This window comes from Lagenorhynchus albirostris, chromosome 1 (assembly GCF_949774975.1).
Source record: "Lagenorhynchus albirostris chromosome 1, mLagAlb1.1, whole genome shotgun sequence".
Lineage (NCBI taxonomy): Eukaryota > Metazoa > Chordata > Mammalia > Artiodactyla > Delphinidae > Lagenorhynchus > Lagenorhynchus albirostris.
This window is the reverse complement of record NC_083095.1, coordinates 125,352,692-125,371,519: the sequence shown is the minus strand read 5'-3', so window position 1 is coordinate 125,371,519 and position 18,828 is coordinate 125,352,692. Positions and strand designations below refer to the sequence as shown.

Sequence of the window (18,828 nt, the reverse complement as noted above, 5' to 3'; positions counted from 1 at the left end):
TAGTTGTGGTGAGTAGGGGCCACTCTTTGTTGCAGTGTGCGGGCTTCTCATTGTGGTGGCCTGTCCTGTTGTGGAGCACGGGCTCTAGGCACATGGGCCTCAGTAGTTGTGACATGCAGGCTCAGTAGTTGTGGCTCGTGGGCTCCAAAGCACAGGCTTAGTAGTTGTGGTGCATGGGACCAGTTGCTCCACAGCATGTGGAATCTTCCCGGACCAGGGCTTGAACCTGCGTCCCCTGCACTGGCAGGTGGTTTCTTAACCACAGCGCCACCAGGGAAGCCCGGTTGTGGGGAACTTATATAGGATAGATCAAACTGGTAATACTCAGACTCACTGATCAATGTTAATAACATCATTAAAAGAGAGAGAAGAAATTGCCTCCTGATATGCTATAAAAGGAAGTACACTACACCACCTGTGAAGTATTCCCAACAAAAAGATGTCACCTGAATCTGATCAAGCTTCTAGATAAAACTACTAGTTTACAAGAAATACTAGGGACAGAGGAATGTGTAAAATGACACCATGAGATTGCAGTCAGCCAATCCAGACTAAGGGGGTGGAGAACCTGTATGACAAATGACCTGGTTTCTTTAATAAGTGACATTAAAAAAAAATTGAAGTACAGTTGATTTACAATGTTGTGTATAAGTGACATTTTTTTAAATGAGGGAAACTGCTATAGATAAAATGAGATACAAATGTAACGTGTGATATTGTACAACATGGGGACTATAACCTTTAAAAATTGAGAATCACTATAGTACACCTGTAACTTATATTGTACATCAACTATACTTCAATTTTAAAAAATAAACAACAACAAAAACCCACAAATGCAATGTGTGGACAATGTTTACATCCTGATTCAAACAAACAAGAGAAGAATAGTTTTAAAACAATTGGGGAAGACTGAACATGGACTGAGAATTATACATTGTTAATGCATTGTTAAATTTGTTAGATGAGATAATAGTTCTGTTTTTTTTTAAGTCATTATCTGAGGTGTTTAAAGGTAAAATGACATGATGTCTGGGATTTGCTTTAAAAGACTTCACCGAGAAAAGTGGAGGGAATAGATGAAATAAGAATGGTAAAATCAAGGCAACTGTTAAAGTTGGGTGATGGTTACATGGATTTCATTTTGTTTTTGTGTCCATTCAAAGGTAAATCTTCGTAATAACAAGTTATATTTAAAATTAAAGTGTAGTTAAAATTTAATTATTCATTAATTTATTATTTGAATTCTAACATTCTATGCTTTATGATATTCCCTCTTACCTCCCTGCTAGGCTAGGGGATCAACAATCACAGCATCACTTAACCCCAAGCTGCTTCTAAAAAGCCCAGCTGCCTCAGGTTAACAAAACCTTAAGACTTTAATTCCATTCCGATGTGCCTGTCCTATGTTCTGATTCCTGTAGTTGAATTGTAGAACAAGAGGAAGGTTGGGGGAGAGAGCTAACATTTATTCAGCCTCTATTTTGTACTTGGCACCATAATATGCGGGGCTTGTCATAATCCAAGTGCTGTCCTATAGCCCTTAAAATGGGAAGAGGGAGCATATGATATTATCGCTACTTTACTAATGAGGACAAACGGCTAAGGGACTTCTCAAGGTCATATAATCCAAAAGTGGAGAGACAGGATTGTATTGATGTCTCTGACTTCAAAAGCCTCTTTCCATCATAACATGCTGTCCCATTACAACGAAATGTTTGTTGATACACTCTTGATTTAACTTCCTATATATCAGGATCTATCTATCCTTTACTTCCTCTCTAATCCCCACAGGCACTGCTTTGATCTGTGCCCTCATTGATTATTACACGGACCTCTGTAATGGCCCCTACAATGAGTCTTACCTCCAATCCATCCTCTGCATGACCTTCAGAATGATTGAACTTCTGATCACTAATTGAAATACGTATCTCACCTCCAGTTAAAGAAAAAAAAAACCCATAAATCCAGACATAGAAAAATTAAATTTGGTAATGAGAAGGATAACGGTAATGAGAATAAGACTGTTTGCTGTATGTGACTGAAAATTGGAAGAATATTACTTCAGTAAGACAGAATTTATTGTTCTTATGTATATGAAGTCCAGAGATAGGTTAGTCAGGGTTGGTTTGGAAATCCAGGAAGTTACTAGGGACCAGGTTCCTTCCAGCTTAATATTCTGCTATCCCTAATATATGGGCCTCTTCCTCTTGGTCTAAGATGGCTGCTAGAGTTCCAGCCAACACAGCCCCATTCCAGGCAGCAGAATAGAGAAAGGGGAAGAAAAAGATCAAAGAGCACAAGTCAGCTATCTTTTAAGGCAGTTTCCAGAAAACTTCCCACAATACCCACCCCTAACATTTCATTAGTCAGTACTACTTGGTCATATAGCTATGTCCAACTGCAAGCGATGCTGGGAAATGTAGTCTTTATGTTGGGCACCCATATATCTAGCTAAAAATCAGCTGCTCATGAACGCCATTGGGGCCCAGTCCCTTTCCCCCTTTCTGTCCTAACCATCCTCAGAATATTGCCCTTTGTCCCTACACTTGTCACCTTGTGGTTGCAATATGCTTGCTGCAACTCCAGTTGTCATGTCTGTGTTCAGGGGAGAAAGAAGGAGGAAATGGGAGAAGGGACATGCCAGTTGTTACTATATCCTTTCATCTGGAAAGCAAAATATCCCCTAGAACCAACCCCAGGAGACTGCTGCTCAGTACTCACTGGACAGAATTGGGACACATGGTCATATTTAGCTGCAAGGAAGGCTCAGAAATGAGACCTTATTCCGCCTGGCATGATGCCATCCTGAACAAAATCACAGTTTATAGTAATGCAGATGAGGGAATGGATACTGGGTAGGGAACTAAAAATTTCTGCCACAATCATGCAGTCTTCCCTAGCTAAGGAAGCAAGTACAATAAGATAAAAGTGATAAATAGTGAAATAATGAGAGGTCAGTGGATTGAAGGTGCTTACTGAAGTGAAGAATCGTTGGAAGAATGTACTATGTGAGCTGGCAGACTAGGACATAGAGGTCAGAGACTGCTGTGGTTGAAACAGATTTTAGAGATGATGTACTGACTGGTTACAACAAAGCCCAGGCATTTGGCATATCCCCCTGGCCCTACCAGAGTACTTTTGCCAAACCTCTAATATTGCACTCACCACTCTGTCTGTAGAATGCCTGTCTACAGACTGTGAGCACCTACAGCACTGAAATTTGCATTCCAGCACCTAGCACATAGTAGCATTAAAATCAAAATATGTGAAGAAATGAAACAGCATGCCAGTGAGGAAAGACATTTTTTAGTTTTACTATGTTTGTGTCATTCTTACAATATGCCATGGAGACACTGTCATCAGCTTATAGCAGTAGTGTGTGCCAAAGGTGACATTCTGTCCTGTTTTTATGGCACATGGGCCAGTTGCTAATTCCGTGACCTCCCTTCTTTTGCTACAAGCTACTCTCATGTGTTGGTGGCCGGGGAATGAGGGCTCCCTGAATGCCCAGAAGTTAGCATCCCCTGGTAAGCCAGGGAGAGAGGCAGGAGAAATTTGGGATGCCATCTTTGAAATGTTATTGAACCATGGAATACCGTATAATAAATTTTGAGTGTGCTTTGCAGTTGTAGTAAATAGCTTATGTTTCTGGAGAAGATGCTCTAAGTCATAAATATGTAGCTAATTGACTCTTCTCATAGAAACAATGTTATTAGAAAATATAGTCCTAAGGGCCTATTTTTTTTAAACATCTTTATTGCTTTACAATGGTGTGTTAGTTTCTGCTGTATACCGAAGTGAATCAGCTATGCATCTACATATATCCCCATATCTCCTCCCTCTTGTGTCTCCCTCCCACCCTCCCTATCCCACCCCTCTAGGTGGTCACAAAGCACCGAGCTGATCTCCCTCTGTCCTCAAGTCCATTCTCTACGTCTGCATCTTTATTCCTGTCCTGCTAAGGGCCTATTTTTGATGCCCATTTTTTATAGAAATAACCCCAAATACCATGTTTAATCACCTGTTCCACTAGCCATAAGTTATACTGTAAAGTATAAACCTCTTTATATATATAAACTAATTGAATGGTAACCAATTACAGTAAAACAGCATTGCATATGATAGAGTATAATAGTGTATTATAAATAATTCTAATGTGGCTTCACAATTGCCATATTAGTATCAATGCAACAAATCAGAAATGGAAAAGGTCACTTTTATCAGGAGCATTGCATTGAGAAGTTTCTTTGGGAAAGTTTAGAGGGACATATCTGAGGATAATTCCGGGGATGGTTAGGAACTTTTGTGGAAAAAATCAGGAATTTATTCAGCTGCTTTCTTTTTTTTTCCCCAGTTGTAAATTTCCCTGTGGCAAACACAGGGAGGGAGCTCAAGGTTTCGTATTTTTAACAGTGGTGAGGAAAAGCCAGGACTCTGAAGTTAAACAGAACTGAGTCTGAATCCCAGTTCTCCTACTTCTTAGTTTTAAGTTACTATCATCTCTCATCCTCGATATGCTCGTCTGTCAGATGGGGATAACAATAATTCCTTCCTTCAGAAATGTTGTGAGGGTGAGATATGATTTCATCATCATGGCTAACACAGGCTCCTGAATGGTCTTCCTGCTTCCACCCTTGCCTTTCTACATCATATTCTCTGCCTGGCAGCCAGAGTGATCCTTGTCAATTGCAAATCATATCCGATTGGTCCCCTGGTGAAAAGCCTCCCATCTCACTCAGATCTCCACAGTCCTTACAATGGTCTGCAAGATCTGGTCCCTATCCCTGTTCCTACTTCTCTCCCCCTTGCACATTCCTCTCTAGCTTCCTTGCTGTTCACACTCCTAATTCAGGGTCTTTTCAGGTTCTGTCTTCTCTGCCTAGAATACTCTTTCCCCAATTATTTGCCAAATGACTTGCTTCCCCATATCCATCAGATTTCTGTTCAAGTGTCACCTTCCAAGTGAGATCATCCCAACACTCCCTATGTTCCTAACCTAACTTTTCTCTCATCAACTAACATACTCTATGTTTACTTTTCAAACTGTTTTCTGTTTTCCTGACGACTACCTTACCCCAACTAGAATGTAAGCCCCATGAGAGTAGAGAAATTTGACAGATGCCTAAAATACTGCCTGGTACATATCAGGTACATAAGTGAGGTTGACCAGTATTCATCAACAAATATGAAGAAGAATGAACACTTACATAGCACTCACCATGCATGGGGCACTGTTACAAACATGCACGTATGTTAACTCATTTATCCTTACAACAGGGTGTCATAGAGCCCATTTTGCAGATGAGAAACTGAGGCACAGAGAGGTTAAATGACTTGCCAAGGTACAGATAGTAAGTGGTAGAGAACCGGGATGTGAACTCATACTTCTGATCATCATGTTGCCGTCTATTGAGAGCATCCTCCAGGCTGGGCACTGTCTAGGCACTGGTTACAGTAATGAACTAAACAGAGTCTCTCTGCTTTAGATTAATAGAGACTTAAGAAATAAAATAATCAAACACAATGTATAAATCTTAGCAGATCCAAGTTTGGACAAAAGACCAGTAAAAGCCGTTTGGAGGATAATGAGGGAAATCTGAATATGACCTGAGTATTTATTACATTCAGGAAGTATTGTTATAATGGTAATGTTATAATGGTGTGATAATGGTATTGTGGCTAAGTAGGAATGTGTTCATTTTTAAAGACACACGTTAAAGCATTAAGGGGTGAAATGTCTATATGTCTGTATTTTAAAACATTTCAATAAAAAATAGATGAAGCAAAACTGGTAAAGGTTAACAATTGTTAAATCTAGGTGAAGGAGAAATAGTTATTCATACACTATTTTTGGCTTATTTGAATATTTTCATACTAAGAAGGTTTTAAGAAACCACAGAAAAAAATCGTTTTTAAAAGTTTCTGCTCTCATGGAGCTTATATTCTAATGAGAAGACAGAGATCACAGTGCTTGTTGGTTACTTGTAGGCATTCTCTTCTCCCCACTTTATTCTGTAAAATCCACCCGCTATTTCACCAGCAAATTTTCCCCATCCAATATTAAGTGAGATATAACTCACAGTGAAAATCTGTAAAGCAACCCTTACTTGCCCTGACATTTTCTGTCTTTTATCTCTCATCACGTTTTTCCTCATAATGGCGAAAATCCTCAAAACTTTAGTTTTTATCAAATTTTGAAAATCACTTTCTCAGTGAGATCCATATTCACAAAATTAAAGATTCTTCCCATCTTAGACACAGATCTTGCACATTGCTGTATTGTATCAGATCACAATATATATTTTTATATTTGTTTTGAGGGATAAAGCATCCATCTTATGGAATTCATTTGGAAAATAACTCTCAAGCAATGAGATGTGTTTTTTTTCCCTGCTCCGCAAACGTACAAATTGTATCATGCTTCTAAGTAGGTCCTTGCGTTTAAACTGTTTAGGAACTTCTATTTGAAATTGCCTTCAGACTTAGCTTGCCGAACACAACAAGAAAATCAGACACTCTCTTGGCCTATAAAGTTTTTCTCCTCTTCCTCCCTCCTTCTTATCTATTTCGTTTGTTATTTCAAACCCTCTCCTTGACTGTTATGAGTACATGTGCGCCTATCGTCCAAGGTGCCTAAAAGAAGGATTGGACTGGTGTTGATTTGGAGCCTTAGCTCCAGTCTTTTCTTTATATCATAAAGAAAAGCCATCAGAATATGGCTTTTTCAAATGTAAAAGAAATTGATAAACAATTCTTTATTGTGATTCTTAATTACAACTGAGAAACTCCAGGTGATTTGTCATTTTAGTTTTTTGGTGTGAAATGGAATTCCAAAAACAATTTCTTCACTTTGGAGAAAGAGCTTAAAGTAGCAACTGGGGTTTACCTAGTTTAAAAGGTTGGCAGTGGGCAATTAGAGGTGGTAATATCCCAGCTGGATTTCACAGCTACTCAATAATACAAGCTTTGAAGTTGGTGTAGTAGGCTTATAGAACAGCTGGCAAAACAGCACTGTTTGTCATTGACTTTACAGCGCAAAATTAGGGCTATCTTTGTGTCAGCAGTTATGCATTTTTAAGCAGATGTCACTGATATTAGATATAAAACAACAATAGGGATCCAGGCCCTGAAGGTAAAGTCAGGGTGGGAAACAGTCCATGCCCCTTTCTAAATGAAGCTCACCCCTGCTCGCAGTATTTAAAAGAACACGGGGCACATAAGATCCCTTATCTTTATAATCATTTGCCAGGATTCAGAACTCTTTTGGGAAAATAAATTTCTGGCCATAGTTTTTTTTTTTTTTTCCTGGAATAATAATAGCAACTATGTGTTCTAAAATAGTCCTAATCTCATATATTTTATTTCATTGTCTTTACAACCTGGAGATCTCTAATCTTCCACTTATGGACTAACTCTGGCCCTCCTGAGATTCTTGGCAAAGTAAACATTTAATGAAAGCAGAGGCTTAATAGTAAGGAAGGTGAGAAGTTTAAGCTCCCTTTATAACAGCACTCTGTTTTTGTTTTTCGTGAGAGCCTTTATTATTACCTGGTATTTTCTTATTGATGGTCTATCTCCACTCCCCTAGAATGTAAGCTCTGTGAGAGTGGGGGGACCTGGTCTGAATTGTTCATCCCAGGGTGCCTCTAACAGTCCTTGGCACACAGGAAGTACTCCACAGATAGTGGCTGAAGGAACCCAATGTGACAAGTACAGTGACAAAGGTAGGAGTGGGCTGCTTTGAGAGTGCAGAAGATCCTGGATTAATATTTTATATGGGGATGAGCACACCATTCGAAGTCACTGTGGCGGTTTCACTTATTCATTCAACAAACATTTGTCGAGAGTAACCTGGCATTACATTGCAATGGACAAACTGACATGGATCCTGCCCTCATTAAGCTTATAATCTAGTGGGAAGTCAGGCATTTTTAAAAAAATCATATAACAATATCTAGTTACAAATTTTGGCAAATGTAATAAAGGAAAATACAAGGTATTCTCATCATAAGCATCTTTGCTGTACACATCTTTGCTGTAAGCATTTTTGCTGCAAACATCCTTGCTGCATAACTAATTGGCCATAAGGCAATTCTGCCATGAAATAAAATAACTGGCTGACAGTTTTTGATTTGACAGTTTCCACTGGTTGAAATGCATTAGTCATTATTGATGGCTTTATCAGGCTGATTGATGATGATTTGCCCCAAGAGCTGGTTTCTTATTTTGAAGCACACTACCTGGAAAGAGAAAGAGACTGAAGGCCTTGAAGGTGCAGAGCTGAAGCCAGGTTTTGCACAGAACTTTGGAACATCTATCAGCGGACATGTAACAAATATGCCAAGAATAGAACACAGCTTAGCGGCTTTCACAGGGCAACGCAAAGCTCAGGTACAAACACGCACCCTAGTATTTGGAAACTGATACCTCTCTTAATGACGGACGAAATGTCAGTGAAAGAGAAAAAGCACAATGCCAAACAAGGAGACGAGTCAACAAACAAACAAAAATATGTATACAATACTATGAATGAAAGACTTGAAAGACAAGTGCTTAGGTAAAACCCACAAAATAAAATTGGTCATTTGTACAGTAGTGCCATGATCTACCCACATTTTAAATGTATTCAAATATTTTGTATTTTGCAAAAAAGTCATTTAAATTTTGTTATTCATTTCTCATGCTTCTTTATGTCCTTGTTAATGTCCCTCTTTTGTTTTTTGTTATTTTATCTCTTATAGCAAAATTGCCTTATGGCCAATTAGTTATGTGGCAAAAATGCTTGTGGTGGAAATGCTTGCAACAAAGAGGTCCACAGCAAAGATGCTTCCTACCAAAGTACCTAGAACTAATACAAACAATTGTAAAAAGGGTACCATGTGATGGTGGCACAACTCTGTGAATATACTAAAAACCTCTTAAAAGGGTGAATTTTATGGTATATAAATTGTATCTCAATAAAGCTATTACTTGAAAAAGGGTATCACGGTGGTTAAGAGCACAGCCCTGGATCCCTACATTTCTGGGTTCATGATCCTGGCTCTGACACTAGCTGTGTTCTCTTGGGCAACTTATTTAACATTTCTGCATCTTGGCTTCTTCATCAATAAAATGAAGATAATAATAACATCTCTTTCTAGGATTATTCTGAAGGTTAAACAAGTTAATGTTCCCAAAGCACTGAAAATAGCATCTGGTACCCAGAAGACGTGAACTGTTACCACTTTGGGGGAGTCAGGGAGGAAACAGCAATCAAATTGAAAGAATAACCAAAAGCCAGAAACCTCTTGGGCTCTATTCCTTGCCGCCTGGAAACTTAACTTCAAAGAAAGCTCTTTTGTCATAGAAATTGACCATGCTGTGAACATATCTGAAACAACAATGGCATGTTTTCTCATTTAGAACACAATTTCCCACCTTTGCTCTTGAAAAAAAAATTCTTTTCTAACAGCTTTATGGAGATATAATTCATAAACTTTAATTTTGTCCTTTCAAAGTGTATAATTCAATGGTGTTTAGTAGATTCACAGAGTTGTGCAGCCATCACCACTATTTAATTCCAGAATATTTCATCCTCCCCCAAAGACACTTGACAAGCATTAGACATCATTCCCCACTCTCCCCCCCTCCTCCTTCCAGCCTCTGGCAACCACCAATCCACTTTCTGTCTCTATGGATTTCTCTCTTCCTACCTTTACTCTTGGAAAGGCATGTGGAAGTGAACTGTGCTGTCTTGGGGGTTGCCAAAGTTTCCCCTCAGATTCCAGAGGGAAAATAAATGATTTCTGATCAATTACAGCTGGAAGCAACCTAAGTTTAAAAAAAAAAATTAAAGTCAAATTTGCTATCATAAAAGCTTCACAAATTGTAACTTAAAAACAATGCTTCCTAGTTAAATTACATTTTATGGGAAATATTCTATTGGTAATTACAATAAATTTGACCAACTTTAGCATTTTTACCACTATAAAACTGCAGTTGTTTATTAAGCATAAGAACTTCCTAGCCTGATAATGACCATTATAGCATGAATAAAAAGCTCTCTCTCTGGCTGAGTTTATATGATGCACAATTGACAGAATTACTACTCTATAAAATATTTCTCAATTTAAAAAATACAATATGCTGTATTTTGTTAAATAAAATTAAGTCACAATATAGCCAATGTTAAATATATTCAAAATGCTGATCCCTAAGCAGTTCATCCTTATATTTTTCATTTATTTTTTTAATTTTTATTTTTTTTTCATAAATTTATTTATTTTTGGCTGCATTGGGTCTTCGATGCTGCGTGAGGGCTTTCTCTAGTTGGGGCGAGTGGGGGCTACTCTTCCTTGCAGTGTGTGGGCTTCTCATTGCGGTGGCTTCTCTTGTTGCAGAGCACGGACTCTAGGCATGCGGGCTTCAGTAGTTGTGACACGCGGGCTCAGTAGTTGTGGCTCCTGGGCTCTAGAGCGCAGTCTCAGTAGTTGTGGTGCACGGGCTTAGTTGCTTCATGGCATGTGAGATCTTCCCGGACCAGGGCTCGAACCCATGTTGAACCCATTGGCAGGCAGATTCTTAACCGCTGCACCACCAGGGAAGTCCCCATCATTATACTCTTTAAACTTCTGCTATTTCATATAATTGCAGAGACTTAAGGATCAAAGGTGGTTAAAGGTCTTCCTTGTTAAGCAGTGAGGAGTTCCATGGGATAACAATGTGCAAACAAAATAAAGTTGTAAGAATGTGTATATGTGTGTAATGTAGGTCTTAATTTTAATTTTAAAGCAGGTTCCAGTTCTTTAAGATGGTCAACATAATTAAGGTCAATTAAACTCAACAACAAATGACTCACTTTCTTGATTCTGTTGTGATGCCCACTTTTGTAAAATTACAATTAAAAAGCAATTTATGGACTCTGGTTTCATTCCGACATGTAAAGAGCTTGGAAGTTTCGCTCCAATCCTCAGCAAGAAAGCTGAAGAATCAGAAAAACAACTCTTCTTAGATACATCAAAGAATTGAGATCACAGGGAAAACTGCTGCCTTCAAAACTGGAGAAAGAGGTGGATAAAGCCCAAGAGCAGAAACCTGTTGCTGGAGCCAGTGCTGGGAAGAGCACTTAAATTCTAGTCAACAAATTTCTGGAGGCTCAGTGTGGATTTCCTTGAGAGTTAAAAACTCTGAGGGGCCAAGTCTTAGGATGGCAGATGACCCATACTTCCATGAGTTTTACCTCTAGGAGCCCCACCTTGTTTTCTCTGTGAAGATCAGAGAAAAATCCCCTCCTGTTTCCAGCAGGGAAAGAGGAAGAGAATACTCCAAGTTCTGTTCTTTGTTCTGTTCTCTATAATGAAAGCTAGGTCTCAGGGAAAACTATTTTATCAAAGCCTTATCTGACCTGAAGAAGGGCAATTAGCTAACTCCAGCTCCCTCTAGTCTTCCTGTCTCACCTAAGGGGGGGAAATGCTGAGAAAAACATGTGATGGTAACAGGGACACAGACCCTCCAAAAGAATGAGACCTGATCACAGGATTATTGCACGTTTCCCCCCAACACATACTACATCCACAGAGCCTCTGCATACAGAGGATTACAGGTGAAAGAACTGCAAGTCTCAGATTCTATTTAGGAAGGAGTTTCTAGGGAAACCCAAAAACAATAGGGGGGACAAAAACAAAGATAGCTGGGGAAATTGAAGCCTCAGACATCTACAGTTACAGCAGACAGTAAACATGGCATAACACCTGGACAGATAAAGGCCTACTTACTTCACACTAAATGCCTGCCTACCTCAGTTCCTATTACCTAATACATCATGTCCAGCTTCCAACAAAAAATGACAAGCCATGCTAAAAGGCAAGAAAAAAACAGTCTGAGGAGACAAAGCAAGCATTAGAATCAGATTCAGATATGACAGAGATTTTGGAATTATCAGACCAGGAATTAAAAATAACTATGATTAATATGCTAAAGACACTAATGGGAAAAAGTGGACAATATACAAGAACAGATGGGTAATGTAAGCAGAGAGGTTGAAGCTCCAAAAAGAATCAAAAGGAAATGTTAGAAATAAAAAATATTGTCAGAAATGAAGGATGCCTTCGATGGTCTTATTAACAGACTGGGTATGGCCAAGGAAAGAATCAGTGAGCTTAAAGAAATGTCAATATAAACTCCAAAAATGAAATGCAAGGAGAAAAAAATTAACAAAGCAGAACAGAATGTTCAGGAACTGTGGGACAACTATAAACGGTGTAACATACCCATGTTGAGAATATCAGAAAAAGAAGAGAGAAAGGAGCAGAAGAAATATTTGAGTAATAATGGCGAAGAGTTTTCCAAAATTAATGACAGATGCTAAACCATACACCCAGGAAGCTCAGAGAATACTAGGGAGGATAAATACCAAAAAAAAACCACACCTAGACAAATCATGTTCAAACTGTGGAAAACCAAGGACAAAGAGAAAATCTTGAAGACTGGGGAAAAAACTTACAGAAGAACAAGGATAAGAATTATATCAAACTTCTCTTCATAAACCACGCAAGCAAGAAGAGAGTGAGGTAAAATATTTGAAGTGTGGAAAGAAAAAACCCGCCAACCTGCAATTCTGTATCCAGCGAAATTATCTTCAAAAGTGAAGAAGAAATAAAGATGTTCTCAAACAAACACTAAGAGAATTGGTCACCAGCGACTTGTCTTGCAAGAAATGTTAAGAGAACTTCTTCAGAGGAAATGAAAATAAAATAGGCCAGATATGGGATAGATGAGGCAAGCGGAAAATCCAGGGACCTCACCATCATGTCCTCCCCTACTCTCCACCTTTCAGAGTCTTCTTAAGTTTGTTTTATATATAACATCCAGGGGTTTTAATTGTATTTATCAGAAGGAATAGGGGAAAGTATTTCTATACCATCTTCCTAGAAGTGAAACTCTCTTAGTGTATTTCTTACAAATCCTTTTACCTCTGTATTTATGTATTTAGAAGTGAATTTGGGGACTTCCCTGGTGGCGTAGTGGTTAAGAATCCGCCTGCCAGTGCAGGGGACACTGTTTTGAGCCCTGGTCCAGGAAGATCCCACATGCCGCGGAACAACTAACAAATCAACCTGCCCTGTGTGCGCCACAACTACTGAGCCTGCGCTCTAGAGCCCGAGAGCCACAACTACTGAGCCCACATGCCACAAGTACTGAAGCCCAAGTGCCTAGAGCCCGTGCTCCACAACAAGAGAAGCCACTGCAATGTGAAGCCCGTGCACCACAACGAAGAGTAGCCCCTGCTCACCACAACTAGAGAAAAGCCCGTGTGCAGCAACGAAGACCCAATGCAGCCAAAAATAAATAAATAAATTTTTTTTTTTTAAAAGTGAATTTGAATTGAGATACAATTTTGCATCCCCCCTTTTTCCCCTCAACATATGCTGTGAGAATTTTTCCATGTCATGAAAATGTCTTGGACAATATTGGTTTTAATAGCTATATAATACACAGATGTGTTGCAGATTTAATCATTATTACTGCTAACATTTAAGGTATTTCCAAGTTTATTGCTACTAAATATAACACTGAAATGAACAAACTTATACAGAGATCCATGCGTATCTCTCCTTATATCCTAGGATAAATTCCTAAGATACAAACTACCAAATTAAAAAATAACAATTTAAAAAATCTTCTCACATACTTTGAAAAACCTCCTTTAAGAACTTTGTGACAACTTATACCTCCCACCAGTAGTATAAAAGTACACCCATCTTTCGGCCCCCTCATCAGCACTGAGTATTAGGGTGTTTTAAATGACATGTTTTGCTAACTTGTTAAGAAAAACAGTAATATATAATTTAATTCTTGTTTACCAGTGAGATTAAATATTTTTCACCTATTTACTGGTTGTTTGCATTTCTAGCTCTGTGAGTATTCTATTGATGTCCTTTTGTCTATGTCAAGGGTTTTTATTATTATTATCAGCGAGAGCACTTTGTATTTAAGAATATTAGCAATTTTTATATCATGTGTGTTGGAAATGTTTTCCAATTTATTGTTATTTCTAAACTTTATGATGCTTTTAAAAATTTTATTTTTTGTTTCAAAAAATTTCAAACCCATAGAAAAATTGAAAGAATAGTGAGCATCCAAATACCCTTCACCTAGATGACCAAGTGTTAACAACCTGTGCTTTGTCTCTCTTTTTAACTAGGAGGTAGTCATATTCTGTATAAGTAGGATTTGTGTACTGCTTTGTAACAACCCAGAAGAGATCCAAGGGGGCTTCAATAACTGAGTGAAAATGTACCTTCTAATCTATACTCATCATTTAACAGAAACTTCTTCTTTCCTTCTCACTGTTTCTCATGATTATCTGCTTTGTTCTTGTTTTTTTTTCCCCCTCAAAACACTAGCATCACAGAATATAAAATGAAGATTTCTGTGCAGTTCTGATGGTGTTGGTACAGATGGTAGTCACCCTCCTAGTGTCAATAAGCAAAGCGTGGTCATTAAGAACAGTGTGAGCAGATATCTCAAGCAATAAAATCTGTGCAAGCCAGCAATGATAAGAAGAAGAATCACACTTTGACATAGAAGAAGACTCATTGCCAAAGTAGGGATAATAATGAAACCTATTTTGAAAACAATACAAAAGCACTTTGAGCTCTTTGGAGAAAATATACCACCTTTGATAATGTCCTTATCATTGTTTTCTCAATGACTGCTAGGAAAATCTTGCATGTGCTGCATCCATTATCATCACTTTGTGTATCTATTGGGTTTTGTCTCTGTTAGACAAGACTACCAGATATTTTCTTGAGCAATACTTGGGAAAAAGGAAAACCATCCCCTGTGAAAATTAGCCTTCCTGGTTTTCAGGTAGCTATGGTGTAGGAGAGGATACTTGCAGACACTTGACTGGACTTCAATCTGGTCCTTGCTGTTCTGTTTGTTTTTTAATTTTTTTATTGAAGTATAGTTGATTTACAGTGTTAATTACTGCTATATAGCAAAGTGATTCAGTTATACATATATATACAGTCTTTTTTTAAAATATCCTTTTCCATTATGGTTTATCATAGGGTATTGAATATAGTTCTCTGTGCTATACAGTAGAACCTTGTTGTTTATCCATTCCATATATAAAAGGTTACATCTGCTAATCCCAACCTCCCACTCCATCCCTCCCCCAACCCCCTTCCCCTTGGCAAACACCAGTCTCTTCTCTATGTCCGTGATTCTGTTTCTGTTTCATAGATATGTTCATTTGTGTCATATTTTAGATTCCACATATGAGTAATGATATATGGTATTTGTCTTTCTCTTTCTGGCTTACTTAGTATGATAATCTCTAGGTCCATCCGTCTTGCTGCAAATGGCATTATTTTGTTCTTTTTTATGGCTCAGTAGTATTCCATTGTATATATGTACCACATCTTCTTTATCCATTCATCTGTCAGTGGACATTTAGGTTGTTTCTGTGTCTTGGCTATTGTGAATAGTGCTGCTATGAACATAAGGGTGCATGTATCTTTTTGAAGTATAGTTTTGTCCAGATATATGCCCAGAAGTGAGATTGCTGCATCATGTGGTAATTCTATTTTTAGTTTTCTGAGGAACCTCCATACTGTTTTATACAGTGGCTGCACCAACAGTGTAGGAGTGTACCCTTTTCTCCACATCCTCTCCAGCATTTGTTATTTGTAGAGTTTTTAATGATGGCCATTCTGACTGGTGTGATGTGGTACCTCATTGTAGTTTTGATTTGCATTTCTCTGATAATTAGCGATGTCGAGCATCTTTTCATGTGCCTATTGGCCATCTTTATGTCTTCTTTGGAGAAATGTCTGTTTAGGTCTTCTGCCCATTTTTGGATAGGGTGGTTTGTTTTTTTGTTGTTTAGTTGTATGAGCTATTTGTATATTTTGGAAATTAAGCCCCTGTTGGTCACATCATTTGCAAATATTTTCTGCCATCCTGTAGGTTGTCTTTTCATTTTGTGTATGGTTTTCTTTGCTGTGCGAAAGCTTGTAAGTTTGATTAGGTCCCATTTATTTATTTTTGATTTTATTTCTATTGCCTTGGGAGACTGACCTAAGAGAACATTGGCATGATTTATGTCAGAGAATGTTTTGCCCATGTTCTCTTCTAGGAGTTTTATGGTGTCATGTCTTATGTTTAAGTCTTTAAGCCATTTTAAGATGAATTTTGTGTATGGTGTGAGGGTGAGCTCTAACTTCATTGATTTACATGCAGCTGTCCAGCTTTCCCAGCACCACTTGCTGAAGAAACTGTCTTTTTCCCAAGAGACTGTCTTGCCTCCTTTGTTGAAGATTAATTGACTGTAGGTGTGTGGGTTTATTTCTGGACCCTCTATTCTGTTCCATTGATCCATATGTCTGTTTTTGTGCCAGTGCCACACTGATACTGATTACTGTAGCTTTGCAGTATTGTCTGAAGTTTGGGGGGTTATGCCTCCTGCTTTGTTCTTTTTCTTCAGGGTTGCTTTGGCGACTCTGGGTCTTTTATGGTTCCATATGAATCTTAGGATTATTTGTTCTATTTCTGTGAAAAATACCATGGGTAATTTGGTAGGAATCACATTAAATCTGTAGATTGCTTTGGGTAGTATGTGGACCTCACTGTTGATGACCTGTGTGACCTGGAACACTGGTGTGAGCCTCAGTTTGCATAGCTTTAAAAGGAAAGGGTAGGGTTTCCCTGGTGGCGCAGTGGTTGAGAGTCCGCCTGCCGATGCAGGGGACACGGGTTCGTGCCCCGGTCCGGGAAGATCCCACATGCCGCGGAGCGGCTGGGCCCGTGAGTCATGGCCGCTGAGCCTGCGCGTCCGGAGCCTGTGCTCCGCAACGGGAGAGGCCACAACAATGAGAGAGGCCTGCATACCGCAAAAAAAAAAAAAAAAAAAAATCTACCTCATAGGTTAAAAAAAAGTCCTTTGTAAACTGTCAAGTGTTATGATAATGATGAAATTCATGATAATGAGGATGATGATCATTATTGTTTATCTTTTCTAAATAATTTTTAAAGGTGGATTCAGGAATAGTACTCATTTTGAGTGGACTCTCCCAATTTCCTGGGCTTCCGTAATAGAATGAAGCCCCATGTATCTGAAAAACATTGAATCTCAGTTACTCATAGGAACTGTGCTCTACTGTCAAAGGAGCAACAGGAATTTGTAGTCCTTATTATATGCCATTCCTCTCACAAGGAGTTGCTGCCATGGTTGTTTGGCCCCTGACACTCCACCTGACTCACTGTGTAAGCAGACATTGACAAGCCTACCAGCCTTATTGCCAGGTCCCACTCTTGGCTCGATCCTAGTGCAAGAGGCTTACTCTAGCCCTTCATAGCAATGGGGTAGCGGAATTTCCAGGACTAAGCTGTTGATCACACAGAGGCAGGCCCTCTATTTGGCCAAAAGAATACTGATTCCAGGGAGTCATGCTTGTCCCAAGGATCCCAAGCACAAATGATCTGCATGAGGACAACCCAGAGTGTTTGTTACAATGCAGATTCCAGGACCCCATCTGGGAGCCAGGGAAAGAGGACTGCAAACCCAAGTTTAAGAACCGTCACTCTAGACCTGTGGTCTCTCAGGGTACCCACGTCTCAGGTGATACATAAGACAAGGCCATTCGTCGTGTGAAGAGAGTGTAAGAACTTCTATTTATCTATAATAAGAAATGCATAAAATAAAAAATAAAAGTAAGAAATTACTTTGTACTACTATTTAATACTCAGTTCGTCACTGGATCCCTCACGTGGTCATGTCACCTGCGCTTCTGGATACCTCCTGAGAGTGGAAGCTCCAAACCACAAAAGAACAAACAGGCGGGTCAGCATTGTATGTGTTTTTCCAGAGCATTAGAGTGAACTGCAGTTTATTCATGAAGTGGGTTTGTGGATTATATTATTTAGTTTTAACTAAACTAAGCCTGGAAAAATGGACAGGTGTCCTAAAAAAAAATCCTGCGAAAAGCCACACTGTATTTAAGATAATGATGACATGCATTGGGAATTCCCTGGCGATCCAGTGGTCAGGACTCCGAGCTTTCACTGCCAGAGGGCGTGGGTTCAATCCCTGGTCGGGGAACTAAGACCCCACAAGCCATGCAGCAAAAAAACAAAAACAAAAACAAAACAAAATGATAACAAGCATTGGTGAAAAACAAGAAAATGGCAGAACTTACACTTTTACTTCTAGCTTTTCTTCAGCCATATTAAAATGTAAAAATGATGATCAACCAATCAAACTTATGAAGAGTCAGCCTCCCCAAGCCCCCCAAACTTAAAAATTATCCAGAAGACTAACTAAGATATGGGCTTACATCCAACCAGCATCAATGCTGAATCTCAGCTAAGTGTAGAGTATTTTTGGGATATTAGCCACAACCAGTATAAAGCTGTCATGATTAACAAGATTAAGAAACCAAAACATTATAATTAATAACCTGTTTACAAGAGAAAGAAGTTTTGTGCTGTTAATAAAGAAATTTTTTAACTGTTTAGTTCATCTTTATCTCATTATTGAAACATTTCTATGTTGCTGTTAGTTGATAATTCACTGTCTATGATAATAAGTATATAATTTACAAATAAGCAAGCACATTTTATGGGTTCACACCCAAATTCTTTGACTGATAGCCTTGTGGGATCCAAGGCCAGGTCCAGGTCTGTCACAACTTGAAACTTTTATGAAACTAAGTCTCCCCCTTTGGCCTCCTGATCAGTTGTGAGCAACTGGTTTCTCAGTGAGTCATTCCATCAGTCATGAAAAAACTCCTTGTTTACTTGGGTATCCTAAGGACTTTGTCATGGAACCTCAGAAGAAAA

At 38.8% G+C, this 18,828-nt stretch overlaps 1 protein-coding gene across 1 annotated transcript in view; it reads right to left on the bottom strand.

Annotated features, from left to right (window-relative positions):
* The window catches only part of IQCH (IQ motif containing H), a 207,446-nt gene that overhangs the window by 177,039 nt on the left and 11,579 nt on the right, over window positions 1–18,828 (bottom strand). The window contains exon 4 of the mRNA XM_060152775.1: window positions 9,696–9,813. Coding sequence (XP_060008758.1) covers window positions 9,696–9,813 — 118 coding nt within the window. The remainder of the gene's footprint in view (window positions 1–9,695; window positions 9,814–18,828) is intronic.